General features: G+C 31.7%; 2 protein-coding genes across 5 annotated transcripts; one reads left to right on the forward strand and one right to left on the reverse strand.

The window, feature by feature from the left end:
* LOC123205104 lies at positions 1-12935 on the forward strand. Of its 4 annotated transcripts, none has more exons than XM_044621919.1 (10): positions 1-1110; positions 1439-3285; positions 3405-3812; positions 5561-6034; positions 6217-7035; positions 7535-8350; positions 8876-9685; positions 11178-11290; positions 11953-12106; positions 12196-12935. In XM_044621919.1, exons 1-10 carry the CDS (start codon positions 177-179, stop codon positions 12502-12504), a joined length of 6684 nt encoding a protein of 2227 aa, XP_044477854.1. In that variant the 5' UTR covers positions 1-176; the 3' UTR covers positions 12505-12935. The 4 variants fall into 4 exon arrangements, 3 of the variants coding, with proteins under 3 accessions (XP_044477854.1, XP_044477855.1, XP_044477853.1); XR_006499762.1 differs by lacking the exon at positions 12196-12935 and adding an exon at positions 10011-10827 and having other exon boundaries at positions 2-1110; positions 11953-12079; XM_044621920.1 differs by having other exon boundaries at positions 2-1110; positions 12182-12311.
* LOC123205096 lies at positions 12549-26123 on the reverse strand. The gene is made up of 8 exons (XM_044621911.1): positions 25704-26123; positions 25491-25616; positions 25021-25173; positions 24593-24825; positions 23459-23609; positions 22888-23346; positions 22694-22842; positions 12549-12744 (listed from the first exon to the last, which is right to left on the reverse strand). Exons 1-8 carry the CDS (start codon positions 26121-26123, stop codon positions 12549-12551), a joined length of 1887 nt encoding a protein of 628 aa, XP_044477846.1.

The following is a 26123-nucleotide window of genomic DNA, read 5'->3' on the forward strand; positions in this document are numbered from 1 at the left end:
ATTTTTGTCTTTCATCTTTATCTCCTTTCAAATAATTTAATTAAAATTACCAATCAATACTACAAATGTCCTCCATCTGTTTGACCCTCTCTTGTTTTGATATCTGAGTTCTCTTTTCCTTTTCGTTTTTTCCTTCTATTCTGTCTGATTCCAAATCTTTTTCCTTGTGCTTGAGAATGGCAGAAGCTGCTGTGAATGCTGTTATAGAAGTTGGAAAGTGCTTAATTGGTCTGATCGGGCGTCAGTTTATGTACTTGTACAACTACAAAACCAACTTTGACAAACTTGAAAAAGAAGCTGGAAGGCTGAAGGATGCAAGAGATGAGGTGAAGGCTAAGGTTGTTGATGCTGAAAATAATGTGAAAAAGATCAAACGGACTGTTAAGAACTGGCAGAGGCATGTGGATTCCATCCTTGAAGAAACAGACAAGCTGATTCAGGAGAAATCAAACGGCAGTTGTTTCAACTTGATCACTTGCTACAAAAATGGCAGGAAAGCATGGAAAAAGCTGAACGCTATAACTGAACTTCTTCAGGAAAAAGAAACATTTGCGGGAGTTTCTCTTTCTACCGCTCACGAAGTCATTCGGCTCACTAACAAAGATTATGAGGAATTTGAATCAAGAAGGTCAATTTTCAACGGTGTACTTAAGGCATTAGATGATCCTGAGGTGGGAGTTATTGGGGTTTATGGGATGGGCGGAATTGGTAAAACCACACTGGTCAAAGAAGTTGGTCAACAAGCCAAGAAAAACCCGAAATTGAATGAGGTGGTTTTCGTAGAGGTATCTGATAAACCAGATACTAAAAAGATTCAAGATGAACTTGCGTATCAGTTAGGTGTGACATTTCATACGGAGGCTGAACGAGCGAGCAAGTTGTGTGCGAGACTGAAGAAAGATACGAACGTGCTTGTAATTTTAGATAATATATGGGAACAATTAGATTTGGAGGCTCTCGGTATTCCTTGTGGAGATGACCGTGGGGGATGTAAATTATTGCTGACAGCAAGAGATCTTAATGTATTATCTAGTATGGATTCTAAGAATAATTTCTTGATGGGCGTCTTAAGCGAAGAAGAAGCTTGGAGCTTGTTTAAGAAGATGGCAGGTAATTTCTATTTACTGTTATATATTACGTGAAATAATAAAAAGTAAATTTACTCTGAGAAATTAAAAAATAATTGTAATAATTGTGCTAATTAAACTTCAAACTTCAATTTCTCTTGTTATATATCAGTTTTAAAAATAAATTTTAATAATTGAATACAAATTGTGTGTGCTAGTAAATTAATTAAACATCTCTTTTTAAGTTCTTAAGATGTTCAATATATACTTCATAAAATTCCGACGTTCAAATGGGATCAATTTTATTATATTTGAAGCATATGGAATACATATCTCTGCCTCTTGATCTACAATCTAGGGTCTCCTTGCAGGTGATATTGTTGATCAAAGAAATAAGCTGGGTTCTCTGCCGAATGAAGTATGCAATGAATGTCAGGGTTTGCCAATTGTTATTACTACCATAGCGAGAGCATTAAGAAACAAGCAAAGTTGCTCTGAATGGAGAGCTGCCAGGCGAAAACTAAGAGAGCCTTCTCCAACAGAGTTTGCAGTTGTGCTAGGAAATGGATATTCAAAGATTGAGTTGAGTTACAATTATCTAAAAAGCAACGAGCTCAAGAAAACTTTGCTAATTTGTAGCCTAATGAAAAATGATACTACCATTTCATACTTGTTCAAACTCATTATGGGCTTAGATAAATTGAATGGAGCTAACCTTTCTATGGAACAAGCACGAGATGAGGTAGCAAGTCTTGTTGGTGAACTCAAGTATTCTTGTTTGTTGCTTGATGGTTCAACCAGTGAACGGTTTTCCATGCATGATGTTGTTCGTTCAATTGCCATAATAATTGCATATAAAGATCATGTATTTACAGAGCGAAATGACTTTGGGAGGGAATGGTCAAATGAAAAACAATTGAAAAAATGCACTATGATCTCACTAGCTGATTGTCATATGATTAGTGGGATTTTGCCTTTGAATTGTCCAGAACTTGAATTTTTCAGTTCAAGGATGGACAATCCTTTTGAAATCCATGAAGATTTTTTTGTGGGGATGGGAATTCTCAAGGTTCTAAGTTTCTTAAACCTAGATGTATTGTCCTTGCCAACATCTCTTGGTCTTCTCACAAATCTTCAAACGTTATGTTTGGATTATGGGACATTTTCAGATGTAACAATCATTGGAGAGTTGAGAAAACTAAAGATTCTTAGCTTGCAATGTTGTAAAATTAAGCAGTTGCCTAAAGAAATAGGTAACTTGATTCGGTTACAATTTTTAGATTTAAGTTATTGTGAGCAACTAGAAGTTATTGTACCAAATGTTATGTCAAGCTTATTGCAATTGGAAGAATTGTATGTGAGAGGATGTACAATTTTGCAGAAGGTTGGCATTCTTAAAGAGTTGAAGGGTTTGTCCAAATTGACAACTTTAGAAATAGAAATTTCAGATGATCAAATTTTGCAAGAAGACTTCTTCTCCAAAAAGTTTGAAAGGTACGATATATCAATTGGAAATGGGGCTACTGGTTTTTGTGGGTTCTACATATCGGGTGATGATTGTAAGTACATGCATGTTGAAAGTTGGCAGCTAATTGAGCATGCTGATTTAAGAATGCGGAAACTGAATCTTAATTCTTTCATCTGGCACAAGGAATTGCAGTTGTTATCAAATGTTGAATTCTTATGCGTAGACAAATTGCAAAGTATCAAGAATGATCTCTCCGAATTAAGCAAGGAGGGTTTTTCTAAATTAAAATATCTCTATGTCCATAATAATCCTAACATTGTGTGCATTGTTGACTCAACAAAGTGCATTTCTCATCAGGTCTTTCCACTCCTGGAGTCTCTGATTGTTTTCAACTTGATTAACTTGGAAAAGATATGCTATGGTCTACCCTCAACAGAGTTTTTCTACTGCTTAAAATTTATGGAAGTGAACAGTTGTGATAAGTTGGAAAATATCTTCTCATTTTCCAATGCTAGCAGAAGCCTTTCACAACTTCAATTAATTAAGGTGGAAGATTGCAAGAATTTGGCTGAGATTTTTGCTGTTGAAAGTAAAAATAGAGCAAGCAAAAATGAAGTAATTGATAAGATTGAATTCTGTCAATTACGCTTCTTGAAGTTGCGTGCACTTCCAAGGATTGCAAGTTTTTACTCAAATATCAATTCCGAGGATGTGGAAATTGATACTGTCATACCATTTTTCGACGAAAAGGTTTGCTTTGTGATAACCTTATCCTAATTTATTATCTTTCTAGATTTGAATTTCTTTAAATGGACTTAATTTCAAGTTTTATGCTATTTTTCTTTTTAATGGCATTAAATTTTGGGCAGGTTATTTTCCCGAGTTTGGAAGCCTTAGAGCTTAAAGCAATTAATTTTGAGAAGATTTGGGATGACAAACTTCCAACAACCTCTTGTTGTTATCAGAATTTGGAAAGATTGATTGTCGATGGTTGTCAAAAGCTAAAATTTGTATTTCCGTCATCTATAATCGAAAACTTTAAACAGCTTCAACACCTTGAGATAAGTTGTTGTAAGGAATTAAAGGAGATTGTTGCTAAAGAAGAAACAGAGGGTACTACTACATTTATCTTTCCAAGGATAGTCTTTCTGAAACTCAGAGAATTGCCCGAGCTTACAACTTTCTACCATGATAAACACAACTCAAATTGGCCCATGTTAAAGGAGTTGGAGGTGCGTGATTGTGACAGACTAGACATATTTACTTCAGAATATAAGGTACAAGTCTTTTTTTTTTTTATAATAGAATTTATTAAGGCAACATCTCAATATCCATATGTGTCTTTACTTAACTATCATTTAAATAAAAATTTTATTTTATTTTCTCCTTAATTTAAAATTTTAATAATTTCTTTTACCTTACCTTCTCCCCTTTAAAATACGTTATGTGTAGTGGCGTTTGTCCTCCGATCATTTTGCTAATTTAACTAAACAGAACAAATTATGAAACCAACCAAAATGAAGTAATCCATACAAATAACACACAATCTCCCAAAATCACGAGAAGGATGTGTTCTTCCATTGAATGATATGTCAGTAAAATCCTTAAAAAAATCAAAATCAACAAGAATATGAATTACAAAATTGAGAGAATGAAAACTAAGTAGGGTCACGAACAGTGGCCTTTTGTCAAACACCTACTGGGCACCAACTACTATAGACCCAAAAAACCACTAGGACAACTTCCAAATCACGACAAACTGCACAATACAAATTCCAAACTTCAATAATTAATTCACAACACCAGAATTAACACAATTAAAGCCTCAAATTAAACCAAATTAGTCACCAAATTAAGAAAAGGAAACCCAATTGCACAGAGGGAAGATGGTGACGCAACGGGATGAATAGACCAGTGGTGGATGATTGAAGGTGGCGGGCGTTGATGATGGAAGAGGGCTGGAGCGCTGGCAGTGGCGGATGATGAGGTGGCAGTGGCTTGAGGCGAAATCGGGTTTCAAAAAGATGCAAAGACAGTGGAAACTTTGAGATGAAAAGCTTGAAAACGGTGGTTAAGGGCGGCAAAGAGATGGACAGAACAGGAGTCGCCAGTGGCCGGCGTCCAGAAGCTGAGAGAGTTTTTTTAATATTTTTATTTAAATGGCAGTTTTACTTAAATAATAATAGGGAATTTTAATAAAATGAGGTATTGTGGTTTTTGAAATTTTATGAGTGAAAGTTTGGGAATTTATCAAATCTTGGGGAGACAAGTCTTTTTGGCCTTCTTTTTTAATCAAAAAACTTATTCCCATTTAAAGTTTAGTGCAAATCCAAGTTCATATCTATTAACTTTTGAAAATTTAAACACTTATCCGTCTGTTAAATTTTATTGTTACTGTTAGGGTAAAATTGTTATTTAAAAAAATTATAAATTCATCACATTTTTTCCTATAAGATTAAAAACTAATAATTTATCATATTTTATTATTTATCATAATTTCTCCTTTACTGCTACTCTGGCGACCACAGCTGATCAATCTCTTCCCTCTCATCTCCTTGATAAAGATGAATTGTCGGCCAATCGGAGGTTGGCTAATGATTCTTTCGTGCGAATTTGTGTAATACGCGAATTAGTGTGTCGTATAGATTTGTTTGGCCAATCTGTGCATTGACCGAATGAAGAATTAAAGTCTTCTTTTAATGTTCAAATTATTCAAAGAAAAAATTGTTCGAAATTAGAATTTTAGTACATGGACAGGTACAATAAATTTTGCATATGTTAGATATGGAGAAAGCTACCTAAGAATATATTTATAAGCGTGGTGACAAGAGAGAGTTTTATAACATTAATATGGCATGTCATAATATATAAATGAATGAATACAGCTTTTGTTTCTCTACTAAATCTAATAAACTATTTGAATTTCTTTTTGAAAATGAACAAAGAATAAAATAAAAAACTTGGTATTTCTATGATTCTTGAATGTTTTTAGTAATATTTTATAACCAAAAAAACCTGAGTGCAGGTTGTTGTCCCCAATTCGGAGGTCTTAGAACTGCGTTCAGTCAATTGTGAAATACTCTGGGATAGTCAACTTGTGGCAACTTCTTCTTGCTATCAAAACTTGACAAGTTTGATCTTGAATGGTTGTAAAAAACTAAAATGTGTATTTTTACCATACATGGTGAAAAGTTTTGAGCAGCTTGAACACATTGAGATATGCAATTGTAGTGTTTTGAAGGAGATTATTTCAAAAGAAGTGGAAGCAAACAAGACATTTGTATTTCCACAAGTAACTTTCCTAAAACTGGAGAATTTGCCCGAACTTGCAACTTTTTATCCTGGAGTACACACTTCTGAATGGCCGATGTTAAAGAAGTTGGAGGTGTGTAATTGTGATAAAATAAAAATATTCACTTCAGAATATATGAGCTTCCCTGATAATAATGAGGGTCAACATGATATTTGGGCGAAACATTTCCTCTTCTTGGTGGACAAGGTAAGTGCCTTTCTTTTTTATTTTTACTTTCCAAAATATAGAAGTAACATGAAAAATATTTACCTGTGCATTGATTCAAAATATTTTCATATTCCATTTCTGCTTAAATAAAATACAATATTTTTGTGTCAAATTGTTTGAGAACTTCAACTTTAGCTTTATTCTGTCTAATTTGTTTGCAGATTAACCCCAATTTGGAGAAATTAACCCTGAGCAGAGCGGATGACGTGATAAAATTTCTGCATCAGTTTTCAGAAAACTTGTGTAGATGTACAATTGAGATCAAACAGGATAAATCTGCCAACATTTTGGTTGGCATCCTTCAGAGATCGGTTAAGCTGGAAAAACTCATACTCAGTGAGTGTTCATATGAGGAGATATTTACATGTGGAGAGGATGGGAAACATATAAAGATCTTGATACAAATAAAAAGTTTGGAGTTGCGTTTTCTTTCTTATGCAAAGTACCTTTGGGGAAAAGGCTCCAAACTAGACTCTCTTCTTCAAAATCTTGAAGTTCTAGAAGTAAATTATTGTCCTAGAATGATAAATGTTCTGCCATCCTCAGCATCTTTTGAGAATCTAACAGTTCTGAATGTAGTTTCGTGTGAGGGATTGATGAACTTACTCACACCTGCAATGGCAAAAAATTTGGTCCAGTTGAGAGAAATGAAAATTGAAAGGTGCAAATTAATAACAGAAATAGTATCAAATAAGACAGAAGATGTAGCAGCAGAAGATGAAATTGTTTTTGGCAAACTGAAGTTCTTGTCACTTCACTACTTGCAAGGTCTTAGATACTTCTACTCTGGGAATTATGCATTGAAATTCCCGTTTTTGGAAGAATTAACTGTAGAAGAATGTCCTATGATGAAGACTTTCTCTGTGGGAAACTTAAACACACCAAGTTTACAGAAAGTTCAACGTAATACGTGGGATGAAAACATATTGGACTGCGAGAGTGACCTAAATGCAATTATACAACGACTGTACGAAGAAGGGGTATGCAGTTAGTTTAAGATTGTTTTACTTTGAATTTTCTTATTCACCTTCTAACTTAAATTCTTGACTACAAAATAATTGAAAAGCCTTTTTATAAAAAAAAATATTAAGTTACAGAAATTTTAATATTACATACACTGAAAATAGATTTTCTTTTATGTTCAGCACACAAATTAAAGTTGAATAGTGCAACTGATATGACGATAACATATTAGTTGTCTATATTTTGAATTTTTTTTCTCCTTAATGTTAAAAACGTAGTGCCAAAAATGTTGAAAAAATTTGAGTGCAGGTTGTTGTCAATTTTTGCCAATTATGAAAAATATTTATTTGTTAACCTTTTGCCAATGTTGTTTGCTTTTAAGTACGGGTCACTTTACCTGTGCATTGATTCGAAATATTTTCATATTTCATTTCTGCTTAAATAAAATACAATATTTTTGTGTCAAATTGTTTGAGAACTTCAACTTTAGCTTTATTTTGTCTAATTTGTTTGCAGATTCCCAATTTGAAGGAATTAACCCTAAGCAGAGCGGATGACATGATAAAATTGCTGCATCAGTTTCCAGAAAACCTTTGTAGATGTACAATTGAGATCGAACAGGATAAATCTACCAATATTTCAGTTGGCATTCTTCAGGGATCGGTTAAACTGGAAAAACTCATACTCAGTGACTGCTCATATATAGAGATTTTTACATGTGGAGAGGATGAGAAACATACAAAGATCTTGATGCACGTAAAAAGTTTGGAGTTGCGTTATCTTTCTTATGCAAAGTACCTTTGGGGAAAAGGCTCCAAACTAGACTCTCTTCTTCAAAATCTTGAGGTTCTAGAAGTATATGATTGTGATAGAATGATAAACGTTCTGCCATCCTCAGCATCTTTTGAGAATCTAACAGTTCTGAATGTAGTTTCGTGTGATGGATTGATGAACTTACTCACACCTGCAATAGCAAAAAATTTGGTCCAGTTGAGAGAAATGAAAATTGAAAGTTGCAAATTAATAACAGAAATAGTATCAAATAAGACGGAAGATGTAGCACCAGAAGATGAAATTGTTTTTGGCAAACTGAAGTTGTTGTCACTTCGCCGCTTACAAAATCTCATATGCTTCTACTTTGGGAATTATGCATTGAAATTCCCGTCTTTGGAAGAATTAACTGTAGATGACTGTCCTACGATGATGACTTTCTCTTTTGGAAACTTAAATACACAAAGTTTACAGAAAGTTCAACAAGATTGGTGGGATAAAGGCAAATGGAGTTGGGAGGGTGACCTAAATGCAACCATACAACGATTGCATGAAGAAGAGGTAGGCAGTTAGTTTAAGATTGCTTTACTTTGAATTTTCTTATTCATCTTCTAACTTAAATTCTTGACGTACAAAATAATTGAAAAGCCTTTTTATAAAAAAAAAAATATTAAGTTACAAAAATTTTAATATTACATACACTAAAAATATATTTTCTTTTATGTTCAGCACACAAATTAAAGTTGAATAGTACAACCGATATTAAGATAACATATTAGTTGTCTACATTCTGAATTTTTTTTCTCCTTACTGTTAAAAACGTAGTGCCGAAAATGTTGAAAAAATCTGAGTGCAAGTTGTTGTCAATTTTGAGTGCAGGTTGTTGTCAATTTTTGCCAATTGTGAAAAATATTTATTTGTTAACCTTTTGCCAATGTTGTTTGCTTTTAAGTTCGGGTCACTTTACCTGTGCATTGATTCAAAATATTTTCATATTCTATTTCTGCTTAAATAAAATACAATATTTTTGTGTCAAATTGTTTGAGAACTTCAACTTTAGCTTTATTTTGTCTAATTTGTTTGCAGAATTTGGAGAACTTAACCCTAAGCAGAGCGGATGTCATGGTAAAATTGCTGCATCAGTTTCCAGAGAACTTTTGTAGATGTACAATTGAGATTGAACAGGATAAATCTGCCAATATTTCGGTTGGCATCCTTCAGAGATCGGTTAAGCTGGAAAAACTCATACTCAGTGGCTGTTCATATGAGGAGATATTTACATGTGGAGAGGATGAGAAACATATAAAGATCTTGATACAAATAAAAAGTTTGAAGTTGTATTTTCTTTCTTATGCAAAGTACCTTTGGGGAAAAGGCTCCAAACTAGACTCTCTTCTTCAAAATCTTGAAGTTCTAAAAGTAGATTATTGTCCTAGAATGATAAATGTTCTGCCATCCTCAGCATCTTTTGAGAATCTAACAATTCTGAATGTAGTTTCGTGTGCTGGATTGATGAACTTACTCACACTTGCAATGGCAAAAAATTTGGTCCAGTTGAGAAAAATGAAAATTGAATATTGCGAAATGATGACAGAAATAGTATCAAATAAGACAGAAGATGTAGCAGCAGAAGATGAAATTGTTTTTGGCAAACTGAAGTTCTTGTCACTTCGCTACTTACGAAGTCTCATATGCTTCTACTCTGGGAATTATGCATTGAAATTCCCGTCTTTGGAAGAATTAACTGTAGAAGAATGTACTATGATGAAGACTTTCTCTGTAGGAAACTTAAATACACCAAGTTTACAGAAAGTTCAACAAGATCGGCAGGACAAAGGCAAATGGAGTTGGGAGGGTGACCTAAATGCAACCATACAACTACTGTACGAAAAAAAGGTATGCATTTAATTTAAGATTGTTTTTCTTTGAATTTTCTTATTCACCTTCAAACTCGAATTCTTGGCATAAAAATTAATTGAAATTTTTTTATAGAAAAAATATTAAGTTACAAAATTTTAATTTTTCACACACTAAAAATAGATTCTCTTTTATGTTTAACACACAAATTAAAGTTGAATAGTACAACTGATATTAGGATGACATATTAGTTGTCTACATTTATAATTTTTTTTCTCCTTTTTGTTATTTGATCAAAATTAAAGTTAAATAGAAATGTTGAAAAAACATTAACTTTTTTATAATTTATTTGATCAATCATCAGGTTAACTCCAAGTCAATGGAATTGACACTAAGTGGAAAAGATGTCACACTTTTATGGCAAGACCAGTTTCCAGAACATCAGTTTTCTAAAGTGGAAATTCTTAAGATCATTAAAGATGAATCATCTAACATTCCAATTGGAATCCTTCAGAGATTTAACAATCTCAAAAAACTTGTACTAATATCCAGTTCATATGAAGAGATATTCTCATGTGAAAAGGATGAGAAACATGTAAGCATGCTCACACAAATAAAAGAACTAGAGCTGTCGGGGCTTTTCAATTTGGAGTACATGTGGAAAGAAAAATCTCATCTGGACTCAATTCTTCAAAATCTTGAAATGTTAGGTGTATTTTTTTGCCACAATTTGATTAGTATAGTGCCGTCTTCAGGAACTCTTGAAAATCTCATAACTCTAAATGTATATTACTGTGATGGATTGATAAACTTAGTATCATCTTCAATAGCCAAAAGTTTGGTGCGACTTGAAGAATTGAGCTTGTTCCAATGTAAAATGATGGTAGAAGTAGTATCAAGTGAAGGGGGTACAAAAGCCGAGGAAATTGTTTTTGACAAATTAAAGCTGTTGTCACTTCATAATTTAAAAAATCTCACAAGCTTCAGCTCCAGTAATTACGTCCTCAAATTTCCAGCTTTGGAAGAATTGATAGTTGAGGAATGCCACAATATGAAGACTTTCTTTGAAGGAGTTTTAAGTGTACCAAGTTTACGAAAAGTAAAACAGGAACGGGCTGACAAATTAGGATGCTGGGAGGGTGACCTTAATACTACTATTCAATTTCTACACAGAAAAAGTGGTACATATTTATTTAACAGTTACTTATCTTTGTATTATCTCATTCCCCTTACTTCTAATCATTGTTTCTTGAGGATAAGGTCTTGCGTCCTCATGACCTTATCATTAACTTTCCTTTATATTAACATTATCTTGGAAGCAGTCAATAATTATGTAGACAAAAGATACAAAAAAAATTATTGAATTTAATAGTAGCGTGAAGGTCATGATTATGGACACGTGTTTTTGTTTCTTTTTATCTTCAAATTTTTTTCTCTTTACCAAACTATAGATCATCATTTTAAAATTTAAAATGACATTTCCCTGCACTTCGTTTGTTCACTATCATTGTTTTGTGCTATATTTTTACAGAATATTCAGAGTTCTGGAAGGATACAGAGCAAACTTCAATTAAATCTCTGGAATAGAGCTCTTTTGATTGTGGTTTGTGAGGCATTACTGCGGCCCAAGTTTCCTGTGTTGAGGTCAGAGATGGGAGGCCTTTTGTTTCCATCTTTATTGTTCTGCTTCTGCTTTTTCGTTTTGCCTATTGTGGTTCTTTGCATTTATAATGTAATATGAATTATGTGTCTACATGAATGAATGCCTAAATTATGAAATTGTTATAATGTGTTTTCATTGTTGCAAAAGTTGTTGAGCATGTGGTTTCAAGATTTCATAATGTTCTTCATAGCTTATAAATAATTAATTCTTTTTCACATGCAAGAGATATATATAAAAACATAGAATTTAAATTTTATTAGCTATTCATCCGTTTGGAACAGTTTTCTGAATATGAAAAATTGACGCATAGCTTTTCTGGTTTTATTACATGTACTGCTAAGCAGAGTTTGAAAGTATATGATTAGGTTAGTAGAGATGTTTACCTCATGAGTAGAGATTTTAGAAAAAAAGACATTTTGTGACTAAGGACAAATGATTCATTGAAGTGTAAACTTCAACTTGTTTCATAAAATCTTTCCCTATTGCAAGCTCAGATTTGGAAGGGTGTGGTAATGGGTACAGAAGAGCCTGAGATCACCTTGTTGAATCTTGGGTCCTCTTTAAGTCTTTTGATTGTTCTTCAAAAATTGGTAACATATATCTGGCATCGAACTTATTTCTTGCTTTTGTTTTGTTTATGAAGCAATTCTGGAATCATCCTTTCTGTCGCAAAGCTCTCTCCTGGCCACGCAGCTTATCATTACTTGGCAAGCTATCAAAATGGGAAGTTTGTGCTTGCATACTGCAAGTTTCCTTGCGTTGATTTATTGAAACTTGCAGAGGCATTTCTGTCCAAGGTCAAATATCAGAGCCAAGTTCTAAATCAATTTCAATTGATATTTTTGTTTATCTTGTCCAGCTTCTGATTCCAGGTGTTCTGCTCCAGAATAGATTGTGGATCCTCTGCTTCCTTGGTTCCCTGAATTGTCCTGTCTTTCCAGAACCAACCTCTGCAATTGCTTATACCTGCTGTGCTTGTTATGGGATTATGGCTGCTGTAGGTTTCTTCTGCAGGATCCAATCCCAGATTTTCTCTACTTCTCTGCCCAGATTTTCTGTCCTACTGTCCTGCTTTCTCTGGTCAACTGTAGCAGCTCAACGTTTCCACTTCCTGGTTTTCACTGCAATAGAATCCTGCCTTTCTTTAAATGCAGTCTGTTCCATATTTTATTCTCCAGTGCTCCAGTCTGTTTGACTGAATTTATTCTTTTACTGCTTGCTGGGTTCTACTGTGGAGACTTATTTTTGCTGTGTTTCCTCTTGAGCTGTTTTTTTTCTGGAGCTGAAGTCTGCACAAGAAAGCTGTCTGTTCAGTTCTCGGAAGAAGCAAGCACTACCAGTCTGCCTGCTACTCTGCCTTTCCTGACTGTGCAGCAGTGCAGCCATTTGGATGAAATCCTGCCAATGTCCAAGCTGCCCAGGAATAGCAGCAGTCCTGTTGTATTAACTCATTATAAATTTATAATCCAAGTTTCTTCTTGGGAATACTGCTGGATTTCTTGAATTTCTATTCTATTCATGTATATATATCTACAAGAGCCATTTGATTGCGCATTCAAAAATCTTGTGCCCTTAATCTGTAACCAAATATTTTGGTAATTTTTGTATTTGTACTAGTTTGTTGTAGCCTTGTGTTTTATACAGTTTTATAAATTTAGTTAACTTGTTGCATATTTTACTCTTTACCAAAGAATAAATTTTGCTCTATAAATTTATAATCCAAATGATTTCTAGCCCTTAATATTTTTCTCTGTAACCCAACTTTAAATTTTTTTAGTGATAATGAGATTGTTTTGTTGAATATAAAAAAGAGTATTCTTCTTCATTCATACTTTCAATTTAAAGCTTTATATTTATGGTTACTAAAAAATTAAAAATAAATTGATAAAATAATCACTAGTTTCAAATGATGCTTCAATAAATTTGTTGTTAATTTGTAACAAATCCATATTTTTTCACCATTTTATCAAAACTCCTTGACAGTTGATCAAAGAAATTTCTCACTCTTTTCATTATTTTTTTCCTTCGAATCTTTTTGCATTTTGTTACAAATATCAATTATCATATTGTCTCAATTGGATAATTAAATATTAAATTAATCAGCAATTATAATTTATTTAATAAACTTTTTGTCCTAATTATACAGTAAAAGATTCTCACCCAAGATTTGTTGAAATAACAAATTTACTACTATTAAGCTACAAAAAGTCATATTTTATTAATATCTAATTCTATTAGTAAATTTTATTAAATGAAAAGACAAAAATGTTATTTTATATAGATATTTTTATTATATTTTCTTTTTTTTCAAAGTGAGTGATAGTTAGAGGTAAATTATAATTTTTGAAAAAATATTGGGGGTATTAAAAAATTTTAAAGTATTTTTGACATTTTGAAAAAAAAAATAGGTGTTTTAAAATTTTTAAAATTTGTTATATATTTTTTTATGGTTTTAAAAATATATAAAAATAAATAAAATGTGACATTTTAAAATTAATTAATGTTTTGAGATTTTTGATAAAATTTTTAATTAATATAGATATATTGTTATTTTGATATTTATAGTATATATTAATAAAAGTTTCATAATTTCATTAAAAAGGTAAAATTATTATTTTTGTGAAAACCAAATACAATTTACTAATGTGAAAATTTGATCTTTTAAAATTTGAATGAAAAATATTCATTTGACTGTGAATATTAATTTGTTTAAAACAAAAAAAGGACAAATAAAAATGGCAACAAAAAAAGGTCGATGGCTACAAAGGAAAATAGTTAGGGCAAATAAATTGTTTATAAATTATTTTATTAAATCCTAATTTCCAAAAATGGCAACAAAAGTGATTTCGTTTTTTCTTTTAATAGAAAAGAAAAATAAAAAACAAAAGGGAAATTATATTAAATGCCCTTTTTACCCCTCCATTAAGCAAAAATACCCAATTTTCCTATTTCTAAGCAAAAATGCCCTAAACTTTTCTTAAAATACCAAAATTACCCTTCACCATATCTATATAAACCTTCTCACTTACTCTTATTACACACACTTCTCATATCACTCAAACACTTACCTCACTCTCATTTTTACTTAATATCAATTAGTACGGGTTCTTTCGGATAGAAGAAGTTCGTATTTCTATATTCAAATTGAAAAAAGTTAGTTCATGAAAAAAAGGTATTTATACGAATCTTAACTTAAAACTTAATTTTATTTGTTAAATCTAGTTTGTATGTCATGTAAAGGGGGTACTTGAATATTAGATAATAATATAGGGGTTAAATGAAATGTTAGAAAAATATGGGGGTTTTTGAAATTATACAATATATAAAGGATTTAAATAATATGTTAAGAATAGATAGATATATTTTTATACAAGACAACATAAAAGGGTACTAAGTGAAGTGTTAGATAATTATAGAGGGTCAAATGAAATGTTATAAAAATATGAGGGGCATTTTGATATTAAACATTATAAGAGCATTATAAATAAAATTTTAGGAATAGATAGATGTATTTTGATATGTGACAACATACAAAGGTGTTAAATGCAATGTTAGGTAATAATAGAGGGTACAATAAATATTAAAAAAATATGGGGGGTATTTTGATATTACATAATACATGAAATATTTAAATAATAGGTTAAGAATAGATAGATGTATATACAAGATAACATAAAAGGGTGTTAAATGAAAGGTTAGATAATTATAGGGGGTTAAATGAAATCTCTAAAAAAATATAGGGATATTTTGATATTACACAATATACGAAAGATTCAAATAACATGTTAAGAATAAATAGATGTATTTTGATAATAGGGAACATACAAGGGTATTAAATGAAATATTAGATAAGTATGGGGGGATAAATGAAATGCTATAAAAATATGTGAGTATTTTGATCTTAAACATTGTAAGAACATTTTTAATGAAATATTCAGAATAGATAGATACATTTTGATACAAGATAACATACAAAGTTGTTAAATAAAATGTTAGATAATTATAGGGGGTTAAATGAAATATTAGAAAAATATAGGGGGTATTTTGATATTAAACATTGTAAGAACATTTTTAATGAAATGTTAAGAATAGATAGATGTATTTCGATATAAGATATCATACAAGGGTGTTAAATAAAATATTAGATAATTATAGGGGGTTAAAAAATATTAAAAAAATATAGGGGTATTTTGATATTAAACATTATAAAAACATTTTAAATGGAATGTTAAGAATAGATAGCTGTATTTTGATATAAGATAACATACAAAGGTGTTACATAAAATGTTAACTAATTATAGAGGGTTAAATGAAATATTAGAAAAATATGAGGGATATTTTGATATTAATTATAGTTTTAAATAGTTATTACATATTTTATATTATAAATGAATAATATTTTTCAAAAACTTATCATTGCAGGATTGATAATTCAAAATGGATGGTTATGCATCGGTTCGTTACTATGAATAATGGATTCAAGATGATGACAACACAATAAAATATGTTGGAGGATCCAAACAATTGATTAAAATTCCTTATAGAACAACATTTGAGGGATTCATTCAGCTTTTGAAGGAGTCTTGCGGTATTGATCCAATGAAAAACTATCTTCAACTATCAATGAAACCAAAAAATATTGAGCTCGACTGCCTCATACAAATCCAAAATGATGAAGATGTCTAGGGTCTTATTGATATGTCTTAGTACTTACAGGAATGTATTCCTATTTTTGTTACATGTACCCCAATTGAAGGACAGGAGAAAGAAAATGAAGATGAAGATGAAGAAGAAATGAGTGGGGTGAAAAAAGAATGCAATTTGAAAAACTTGATTGATTTCAATAATGACCCACTGTACATTGCAAACTCATGGACTCATGGTCCGACTAGGGTGACTTTGATGGAAATGATATATCTGATATTCCTTCTGAAGAGGTAGAACCTGAGTATATGACACCTGTTACCGAGAGTGGGGATAGTTTGCAGCTTGAAGATCCTATTTCAGGTGGTGAAAATTATTTTGGGCCATTTTTTGACAATGTCCCCAGTGATCTGTTTAGGTGGCTTCTTGATTTTTCTCCACAGCCATCAACATCATCAAGTGGTACACGATCGATCTGAGAGGAGAATGGTGTAAAGCTTGATAATATTTTTCATAATAAAGTACAATTAAAAGATGTTGTCAAGTAATTTGCTTTACTGAAAGGATTTCAATTCATGATCAAGAAGTCTGATAGGGGGTGATGGGATAGTAAGTGCAAGGCTGAAAATTGTGAGTGACATATACATGCAAGCAATCCAAAGTCCGTGAAGTGTTTCAAATCAACCACATGAATCTAACCCACACATGTTCAGTTAATTAAATCATGCCACATCACAAACAAACTGGGGCTTGAGCTTTAAGTCAATTAATGAGGTCAAAGTTTGTGTTAATTAATCAAATTTATTCGCCTAAGAAAATAATTGTGAACATCATCAATCGGTATAAAATTGACATTTAATATTCATAGGCTTGGCAAGCAAGAAACTGAGCTTTAAATTCATTGAGAGGCTCACGTATATAATGTCACTAATCAAAAAATCGCTCGAAAATCTAGAAAATACGAGTCGATATATTATAAAATGGCAAAATTCAAAAAAACGAAACTGAAATTTGAATTCTATATGTTGAAATACCCTAGAACGTCAACAATCAAAAAATTATTCGAAAATCTGAAAATACGAGTCGATATATCCTAGAAAGGTGAAAATAAAAAAAAAAGAACTGAAATTTGAATTCCATAAGTTGAAATATGTTAGAATGTCACTAATCAAAAAATCGTTTAGAAATCTATAAAATACGAGTTGATATATCATAAAAAGATGAAATTCAGAAAAACGAAACTGAAATTTGAATTCTATACGTTGAAATACCCTAGAATATTAACAGTCGAAAAATCGTTAGAAAATCTAAAAAATACGAGTCAATTTATCCTAAAATGGCAAAATTCGAAAAAATGAAACTGAAATTCAAATTCTATAAGTTGAAATACGTTAGAATGTCATCAATCAAAAAATCGTTCAGAAATCTAGAAAATATGAGTTGATATATCATAAAATGGAAAAATTAAAAAAAAACGAAACTGAAATTCGAATTCTATACATTGAAATACCTTAAAATGTCAACAATCAAAAAATCGTTAGAAAATCTAAAAAATACGAGTTGATTTATCCTAAAATGGCAAAAATAGAAAAAATGAAACTGAAATTTGAATTCTATAAGTTGAAATATGTTAGAATGTTATCAATTTAAAAATCGTTTGAAAATCCAGAAAATACGAGTCGATATATCATAAAACTGTGAAATTCATAAAAACGAAACTGAAATTCGAATTCTATATATTGAAATACCCTAGAATGTTAACAATTGAAAAATCGTTAAAAACTCTAAAAAATACGAGTGGATTTATACTAAAACAGTGAAAATCGAAAAAACGGAACTGAAATTTGAATTCTATAAGTTGAAATACGTTAACATATCACCAATCGAAAAATCGTTCAAAACTCTTGAAAATATGAGTTGATATATATCATAAAACGGAGAAATTCAAAAAAAACGAAATTGAAATTCGAAAATATGAATCAATATATCTTATAAACGAAAAAACCGAAATATTGAGTTGAAATTACGTCATTACATCGTAAAATGTGCTAAAGAAACATAAAAATAAAAAAATCGGATGTCAAATTCGAAAACTACATATCGAAAAACCTTAAAACAAAAAAATGGATATAAAATTTGAAAACTACACGTCAAGAAACCCTAGATATGAAAAATATCAATTCACCCCCTCAAAAAATTTCTATTACAAACACGTCCTATATTTATTCCTTGCCCCCTCAACAATTTTCTAATCTTTTAGTGCCCCTGCAATTTTAAAATAGTAATTTTCCCCCCAAACCACGGTTTTCATGGCATTAGCCCACTGTCTTATGGTAAATTTCAAAAACACTCTCCGTGGACTAACGACTTTCCAGCAGCTCTCTAATGTTTTGAAAACGCTACTTCACTCCCTAACCCACGGTCAATCTCTCTTGACCGTGGGAGAATTTGTCTTGATCGTGGGATCCACTGTTCCCACAATCGGAGCGTCGATCTCTTCGAACCCATTTCTGACCAAAAATTCATTGTTTTGACCTCAAATTTCAACACAAATCAAATCCATATAGGTTATAACACAAAACCCCTCAAGAAATTCAACGAAAGCAATTAAAAATCAAAACATTTTAAGCATTATTCAAAATCAAAACCCTAAAATTTCAAACCGTAAAATCTCCCTCAAATCTCTATAATATAAAGAATAACTTGATTCAAACAAGAGTAGGGAAGATGTACTAACTTTTTTTGCCTTTTTTGTCGTCGAAAAACGCGAAAATCTCTTCGCCGATGGGATGACTGTGGGAAGGGAAAATTTCTTTGAATTTGTATAGTAAAACCGTGGAAAACTAACATGGGAAATAAGAAAATTTCTTTGTTTATATATAGGGGCAGTTTAGTTATTTCACAAAATTAGGGCATTTTTACTTAAATCTGATTGTTTTGGATAATTTCTTAAACCCCCTTAATTTTGGCCATGTCATATAATTTCCCAAAACAAAAAAAGGTTGAAAATCCATAAGAATCAGGTCCTTAAACTTTCTCGGGTAATAACACAACAATACTAACATTTATCTTTTAACGTAAAATTAGAATATGAGAGCAAATAATTTACTGGCAAGTTATTAATTATTATCAAATTATTGAAATTCCAATATATGTAAAATAAAAGGACGAAATAAAATTCAATAATGCAGTCTTATTCTATTATTATATTTAGGAATACATGCATTTACTTAGCAAGAAAAAGAAGATATTCAGATAATTACTAATAAAAACTGAAAGTTGAGTTTCTTCTACTTGCCTTACAACAATTTCTTGAAAATTTTTTAATGGATAAGTAAATATCAATTAAATTATGTATATATAATTTCGAATATATAATTAATTATATAAATTATATGTTACTATATGATTATATAATTTTAAATTAAAAATAAAATAATATTTAATCACTTGATAATATATAATTTATATATATAATTATATAAACAAACCACAACTTAATTAATAATATTATTACAATAATACAACATACATTACTATGTCATACCCTTGAATTAATTTGGTATAATTGATAATCTAAAATGATGTAACTGATGATAGATTATTATTTTTAAATAATTTTTTACAAATTTTTTTATTTCCATTAAAACAATAGTACTTTTGTTAGATAATGGGTCCCTTATTCTCAATCTTTTCGGTGGGAGTATGACCTGCTATTTTAACTGGCCATTTAAAATATAAAAATATTTTTAAATAAAATGGATGCTTTTGCAGGTGCAGAATGGTCTGCAGTCTCATTGGCCAAGCCAAGCCCATAGCCATTGGGCTCCAAGGCAGCAGTTGTTGGCTTGGATTTATTTTTTTTAATTTTTTGTTATTTTCTATGTAAACCCTCTTCCCTGCATTCTCCAAATCACATTCAAAACATATATATATATTTTTAATCTCTTTACATTTTCTTCATTCAATTTCAATCTCAAACTTTTTTAAATCTTAATCTAATTTTAATTTTATCTAACAATTTAGTTTCTATTTTTTTAATATTTTATATTTCTTTCAATTATTTTGTGCTATTTTTTTTAATAAATTAATTTTTAATAAATTATTAAATTTTACTAACTTGTATTTATTATCAAATTAATATAACCAAGGACAATACTTCGTAAATATTTGGTCGACCCTTCAAATTATATTTTGCATTTATTTTAAATGATATAAAATTATTTTCTATTATTCATTTTGGTATTGTAATAAAAAGAAACTTTTTATCTTATTGGTGACATTGTGTTAGAACTTTTTTCTCTAATTACATCTTTTTAGCTTACTCAATGTTTAATTTGAGACCGTTGTTATTCATATGCTCTTATAACATAAGCAACAAGAAGCTTACGTGTGTGATCTTTATACAATGTCACTTCTCTCTTTTTACTTTATCTATTACTCCACATTTTATTTAATGCATAATAACTTAGTTTTTATTTTGTTTTTATAATTTGTTAATTATTATTTTTCTTTATAATATTTTAGTAATAAAAAAAACTTAATATGTTCTAAATGAAAAATGTATTCAAATGATTGGGACTATAAAAAAATCACTATTCATAGTACACAGTCTCAGATCAAGATTGAGAGAGCCAAGATTCGTTGAAAAATATCTCAGATCTTTGTTATTGAAAAATTAGGAATTACAAATGTTTTTATACAAGAAAAAAAATAAAAACTAACTGTTAGCTAATATGACTACTAGACTTAACTACCATCGTCGATCTTTAACTAACTCACCGATTTGCTGTCGTCTGATCTTCAGCCACAACCCATGCGTTCTTCTACTTTAGTTTTTAGATGAGAAATGCAAGTGACATGTTGACTTTTGCCTTTCAATCTCAATTGATACCCAAGACAAAATAAAAATATCAACTATAGTAAAACGGTGCGTTTTATAGTAATCAAAACACAGTGTTTCATATTTATCTTAACATCCTCCCTTAAACCTAATGCTTTACTTGTAGAGTATTTGGTTTGCTGATGAATAAACTAATCCAAACTTCTGCACCAATAACCAAAAAAAAAACATATAGCAAGCTCTCTGATTTGCATTAGGTACTGTTCACCAAGACATTCTAATTACCAAGTCTGGAACTGCAATGCAAACTATATCAAAGAAGAGAGTAGAAAACAAACAGAATTGGAAGAAAGTAGAACATATCTGTCCCAGAGGCAATTCTGCACTTCTCTTTGAGTTGAAACTTCATCAATATTTACAACACCACCAAAAATGCACTCCTCCCTAATATGAAGCTTCATCAGCTTTTAAAAAAAATCAACCAAAACCTTCTTTCTAAATTCATTAACCGAGTCAGCAAAGAACCCTACCCAAATTTTGTTTCTCATCATTAAGGACGAATGACTGAATATCATCAACCAAAATTAATTAGGAACTCCTCCCTAAGATGACACTCCATTGCACCAACAAATCATCACCAAGTAAGAATTTTAACTTCAATCAAACAACCTAAAGCAACTTTCAATCTTGTTTCTCAAAAAAAAAATCTTCAACAACTCAAATCAACTAACTGACACATCATTATTTGTGAGACCTATAATACTGTTGACTTTTTAGCTTCTGTTGATTTTGTTGAATCTAAAAACTCTTCTATAGCATCACCTGCCCTAGTTGTGGAAGACCTCAACCAGCTCAAGACATTTAATTTGTTCCTAAGTCCTGAAATCTTACAACAGACAAAGACTTGGTGAGAATATCGGCAATTTGATGCTGAGTTGGAACATACTGTGCCTTCAAGTTTTTGGCAGCCACTTACTCCCTAACAAAGTGAACATCAATCTCTATATGCTTTGTTCTACTGTGAAAGACAACATTTGATGCCAAATGCCCTACACTAGTATTATCACACCAAATTATTGGTGTGGAGAACCAAGAAACTTTGATCTCTTGCAATAGACTTTTCAGCCAAGCAATCTTAGTAGCCACTTGACTCACTGCCCTGTACTCAACCTCTATTGATGAGAGTGCTATCACTCTCTATTTTTTAGAACCTCATTGAACCAAGTTTGAGCCAAAGAATACCCCAAAACCACTAGTAGATTGTCTGTCATCTAAACTTTCTGCCTAGTCAGCATCTGCATAGGCCTCTATAGTAAAAACAAAGGCAGGTTTACAGAGTAGCGCATAATGTTAAGTCCCCTTAATGTACCTTAACACACTTTTGCATGCTTGCCATTGTAACAATGAAGGATCCTTTAAAAACTGACTTAATTTATTAATAACAAATGACAGGTTAGGCCTAGTTAGAGTCAAATATTGAAGTGCTCCAATAGTAATTCTAAAAAGTGTAGGATTACCAAATGACTTACTGTCTCCCACATACAACTTTACCCCAGCAGCCATAGGAGTTGTATAGACATTTGCATCCACCATTTGTGTCTTACCCAGTAACTCTGTAGCATATTTTGCTTAACACAAGTATAGCCCATTTTCATTTCTGTGAGCTTCAATGCCTAAAAAGAAATTCAACTCCCCTAGGTCTTTTAAAGAAAATTGGCTATTGAGATCCAAAATTAGAGACTTAATGTAGGCATTATCAAATCTTGTTAGGAGAATATCATCAATATAAATGAGAACAAACACTGTAATACACTAGGTCCTAAGAACAAAAAGGCTAGAATCCAAAATTGTGTTAACAAATCCTCTATCAATTAATGTCTTTTTTAACTTTTCATACCCGGCCCTAAGAGCTTGTTTTAGTCCATACAGTGCCTTCTTCAGTTTACACATATAATACGGTCTAGAACTGTCAACAAACCCTTGAGGTTGACTCATGTATACCTCATCTTGTAAATCCCCATTAAGAAAGGCATTGTTAATGTCTATCTGATGAATAACCTAGTTGTAGGTTACAACTAGTGTAAGAATTACCCTAATAGTTACTGCCTTAACTACAAGACTAAAAGTATCTAGATAATCAATCCCTACAGTCTGTTGGAACCCCTTAGCCACCAACCTAACCTTTAATTTTTGCACGGATCCATCAACATTTAATTTTGTTTTGTAAACCCACTTATAACTAACTAGGCGCTGAGCATTAGTAGGTGGAACTAATTCCCATGTCTGGTTTTTAACCAATGCTTCATATTCCACCTCCATAGTTTTAAACCAGCTAGGGTGATTTAGAGCTTCATATACTGACAAAGGTTCCTTAGGCACTGATTCAGATAGGAATGAGAAAGTTCTAGGAGCTGGAAGATGGCCTGTCTTGGCTCTTGTGAGCATAGGATGAATGGAAACATGTTTAGGAGTAGTAGCTATAAATTTTGAACTCTTAAGGAATGCAACTTCTAGATGACCTGTGGTATGAGTGCTTGAGGAAGGTATGGTCTGTGGTAAGGATGATTTTGTGTATGCATATTAAGAATCTGGAAAAAAAATTGACAGAATGCTTAGATGTAGAAGGCTGCGAATTATTTATAATAACAAGTTTAGCTGATACAGGATTATGATTTGTAGATGGTAAGGTAAGAGGGTACATGTGATCTATAGAGGGCAAGGGTTGAGGGTTAGTTGTATTGGTGTCATGTGCATTGTGAGAAGCTTTAGTAGCTGAATTTGTAAACAACGGAACACCATCACTATTTTTAGAGCTATTTGAATCAAAAGGCAAGTAAAAATTTAAAATAGAAATTGAAGGCTTTCATGTGGACACTGGAAATATCAACTTAGTAAATTTCTTATCTGTTTGAAAGGAAAATCAATTTCATTAAATTTAACAAATGCTGACAAAAAGATTTTACCAGATTTACTAAGACATTTATAACCCTTATGTTGCAAACTATATCCTAGTATTACACACTTCTGAGTATGGAAACTAAATTTGTGTTGATTGTATGGTCTAAGAAAGGGATAACAAACACATCCAAAAACTTTTAGAATAGAGTAATCAAGACATTTATGGAACAAAAGTTGATATGGACTCTTATTTTCAAGAATAGGTGTAGGCATCCTATTGATAAAAAAGATTGCAGTTTGGAATGAATCCTACCAAAAACAAATAGTTAAACTAACTTGGGACAACAAAACTAAGCCCAATTCTACAATGTGTCTATGTTTGCGCTCAGCTCTCCTATTTTGTTGATGTGTATGAGGACAAGACACCTTAAAGTTGATACCATTTTGCTGAAAATAGAGTACCAGGGCTTTGAACTCTCTCCTCCAATCCATTTGAATGTTTTTCAGAGTTTGGTCAAACTGGCTTTCAACAAACTTATGAAAATTTCTAAAAACTTGCCCTACTTCAGCTTTGCTTTTTAAGGGAAAAAGCCAAGTAAATCTAGTATAGTCATCCAAAAAATGGAGATAGTATTTATAGCCTTCTTTTGACATAATTGGAGTTAGGCCCCATAAATCACTATAGACTAGTTCTAAGACTCTAGAAGCTTTAGAATTTGAGATTGAAAAATGACTTTGTTTGTGTTTACCAAAATGACAGTCTTCGCAGAATGCAAAACTAGTAATATCAGTTTGAATATGCATAAAATTTAAAACACATTTCATGATTTTTTCACTAGGATGACCCAACCTTTTGTGCCAAAGAGAAATTTCAGTTTCATTAACATGTGAACCAAACCTCTTAAAATCAGAAAATTCATCCATATTCACTGTATGATTCAATGAAAAATCAGACATAATGTTTGATTGAAAATCTGAAAGTTTGTTTAGATTTATTGTAGAACTCAATGAAATATCAGAAACTGTATTTGTTTGAAAACCAACAGCTCTGGAAACTATAGAAAGGAACTGGAACTGGTACAATCCATTTTTAAGTATCCCTTGCAACAGCACCAGCTTGGTGTCCTTGTCCTTAACAAAATAGCAATCTTTTAGAAACTCAATAATGACATTGTTATCTTAGGTAAATTTGGAAATGCTAAGAAGATTTTTTGTTATTCTTGGCACACACAAAATGTTTTTTAAATGCAAAAATCTATTGGCAAATGAGGTGGGTAAAAAGGATGAACCTTTATAGGAAATCCTCAAACACTCACTACTTCTAACTTGAAGTTGTTGACTGCTTGAGTAGTCCTCCTTCATAACTAACTGCTCTAATTTGGAAGTGACATGATCTGAGGCTCCCAAATCCATATACCAGCTTATATCTTCCACTGTATTGGGATTAGCCACTAGGGCTTGTAAACTGGTTCTAGATAACTGATCATTGAACATAGGAGCAGGACTTGCCAATTAGGCAATAGGCTGAGTAGATGACTTAGGATTAGGGTGATGTGAATGTGAAGAATGGATTTGTGTTTATGGTAAAGGTGGAGTGTATGAAGAGGTGACAAATTAGGAATTTGGGACTTGTGGAAAAGAATGGTATTGTGTTTGTGGTAAAGACTGTGTTTGTGGTATGATTTGATGGTAATTTTGTATCTGCTCAGCTAGAGAATGGCCTAATAGGTAATGTCGAATCTGTGGTAACATTGCAGAACTACATGTTCTAGTTTACCACATAATTGACAAATCACTTTTGACTTATTTCCAAACCTACCCTTGCCACTTCCTTGATATGAGTAGCCTGTACCAGGTACCCCAGGCCTTATGCTTCTATTTTCATCAAATTCTCCAACGCTCAGTGAACTCTTATTTGTCATCTGGGAATAAGAACCACTAATACTTCCTCTAGCTTAAGAGTAACCCACATCTAAACTTGTACTAGGGCCTTTGACACTCTGATTTACCAAATTTGTTGTACTGTGGCTCAACTCACAAGGAAATCTACTCAATCTCCCTTCATACTTCTGTAAAATCAGTTTAAGATCTCGTAAACTTAATTTCTCAGTTGACGCATTTATCCTAGCCATGATATGCATGAGAATAGGTTCAAATTCAGGTCCTAGCCCCTCCAGTATGTAATTAATCAAGTCATCTTCAACAATATTTTGACCACTTAAAGCCAAGGCATCAAAAATATCTTTTATCCTTTGAATACACTCATGCACACTCAAACTTCCTTTTTTCATAGTTTGAAGAGTATTTCGAAGACTAACTATTCTAGCCTTAGATTCTGTCACAAAATAGTTCTCTAGTGCAAACCAAGCCTCACTAGGAGTCCTACTATTAGCTACATAAGAAAACACGGTCTTTGATATGGAGGCCAT

This window comes from Mangifera indica, unplaced genomic scaffold (assembly GCF_011075055.1).
Source record: "Mangifera indica cultivar Alphonso unplaced genomic scaffold, CATAS_Mindica_2.1 Un_0001, whole genome shotgun sequence".
Taxonomy (NCBI): Eukaryota; Viridiplantae; Streptophyta; class Magnoliopsida; order Sapindales; family Anacardiaceae; genus Mangifera; species Mangifera indica.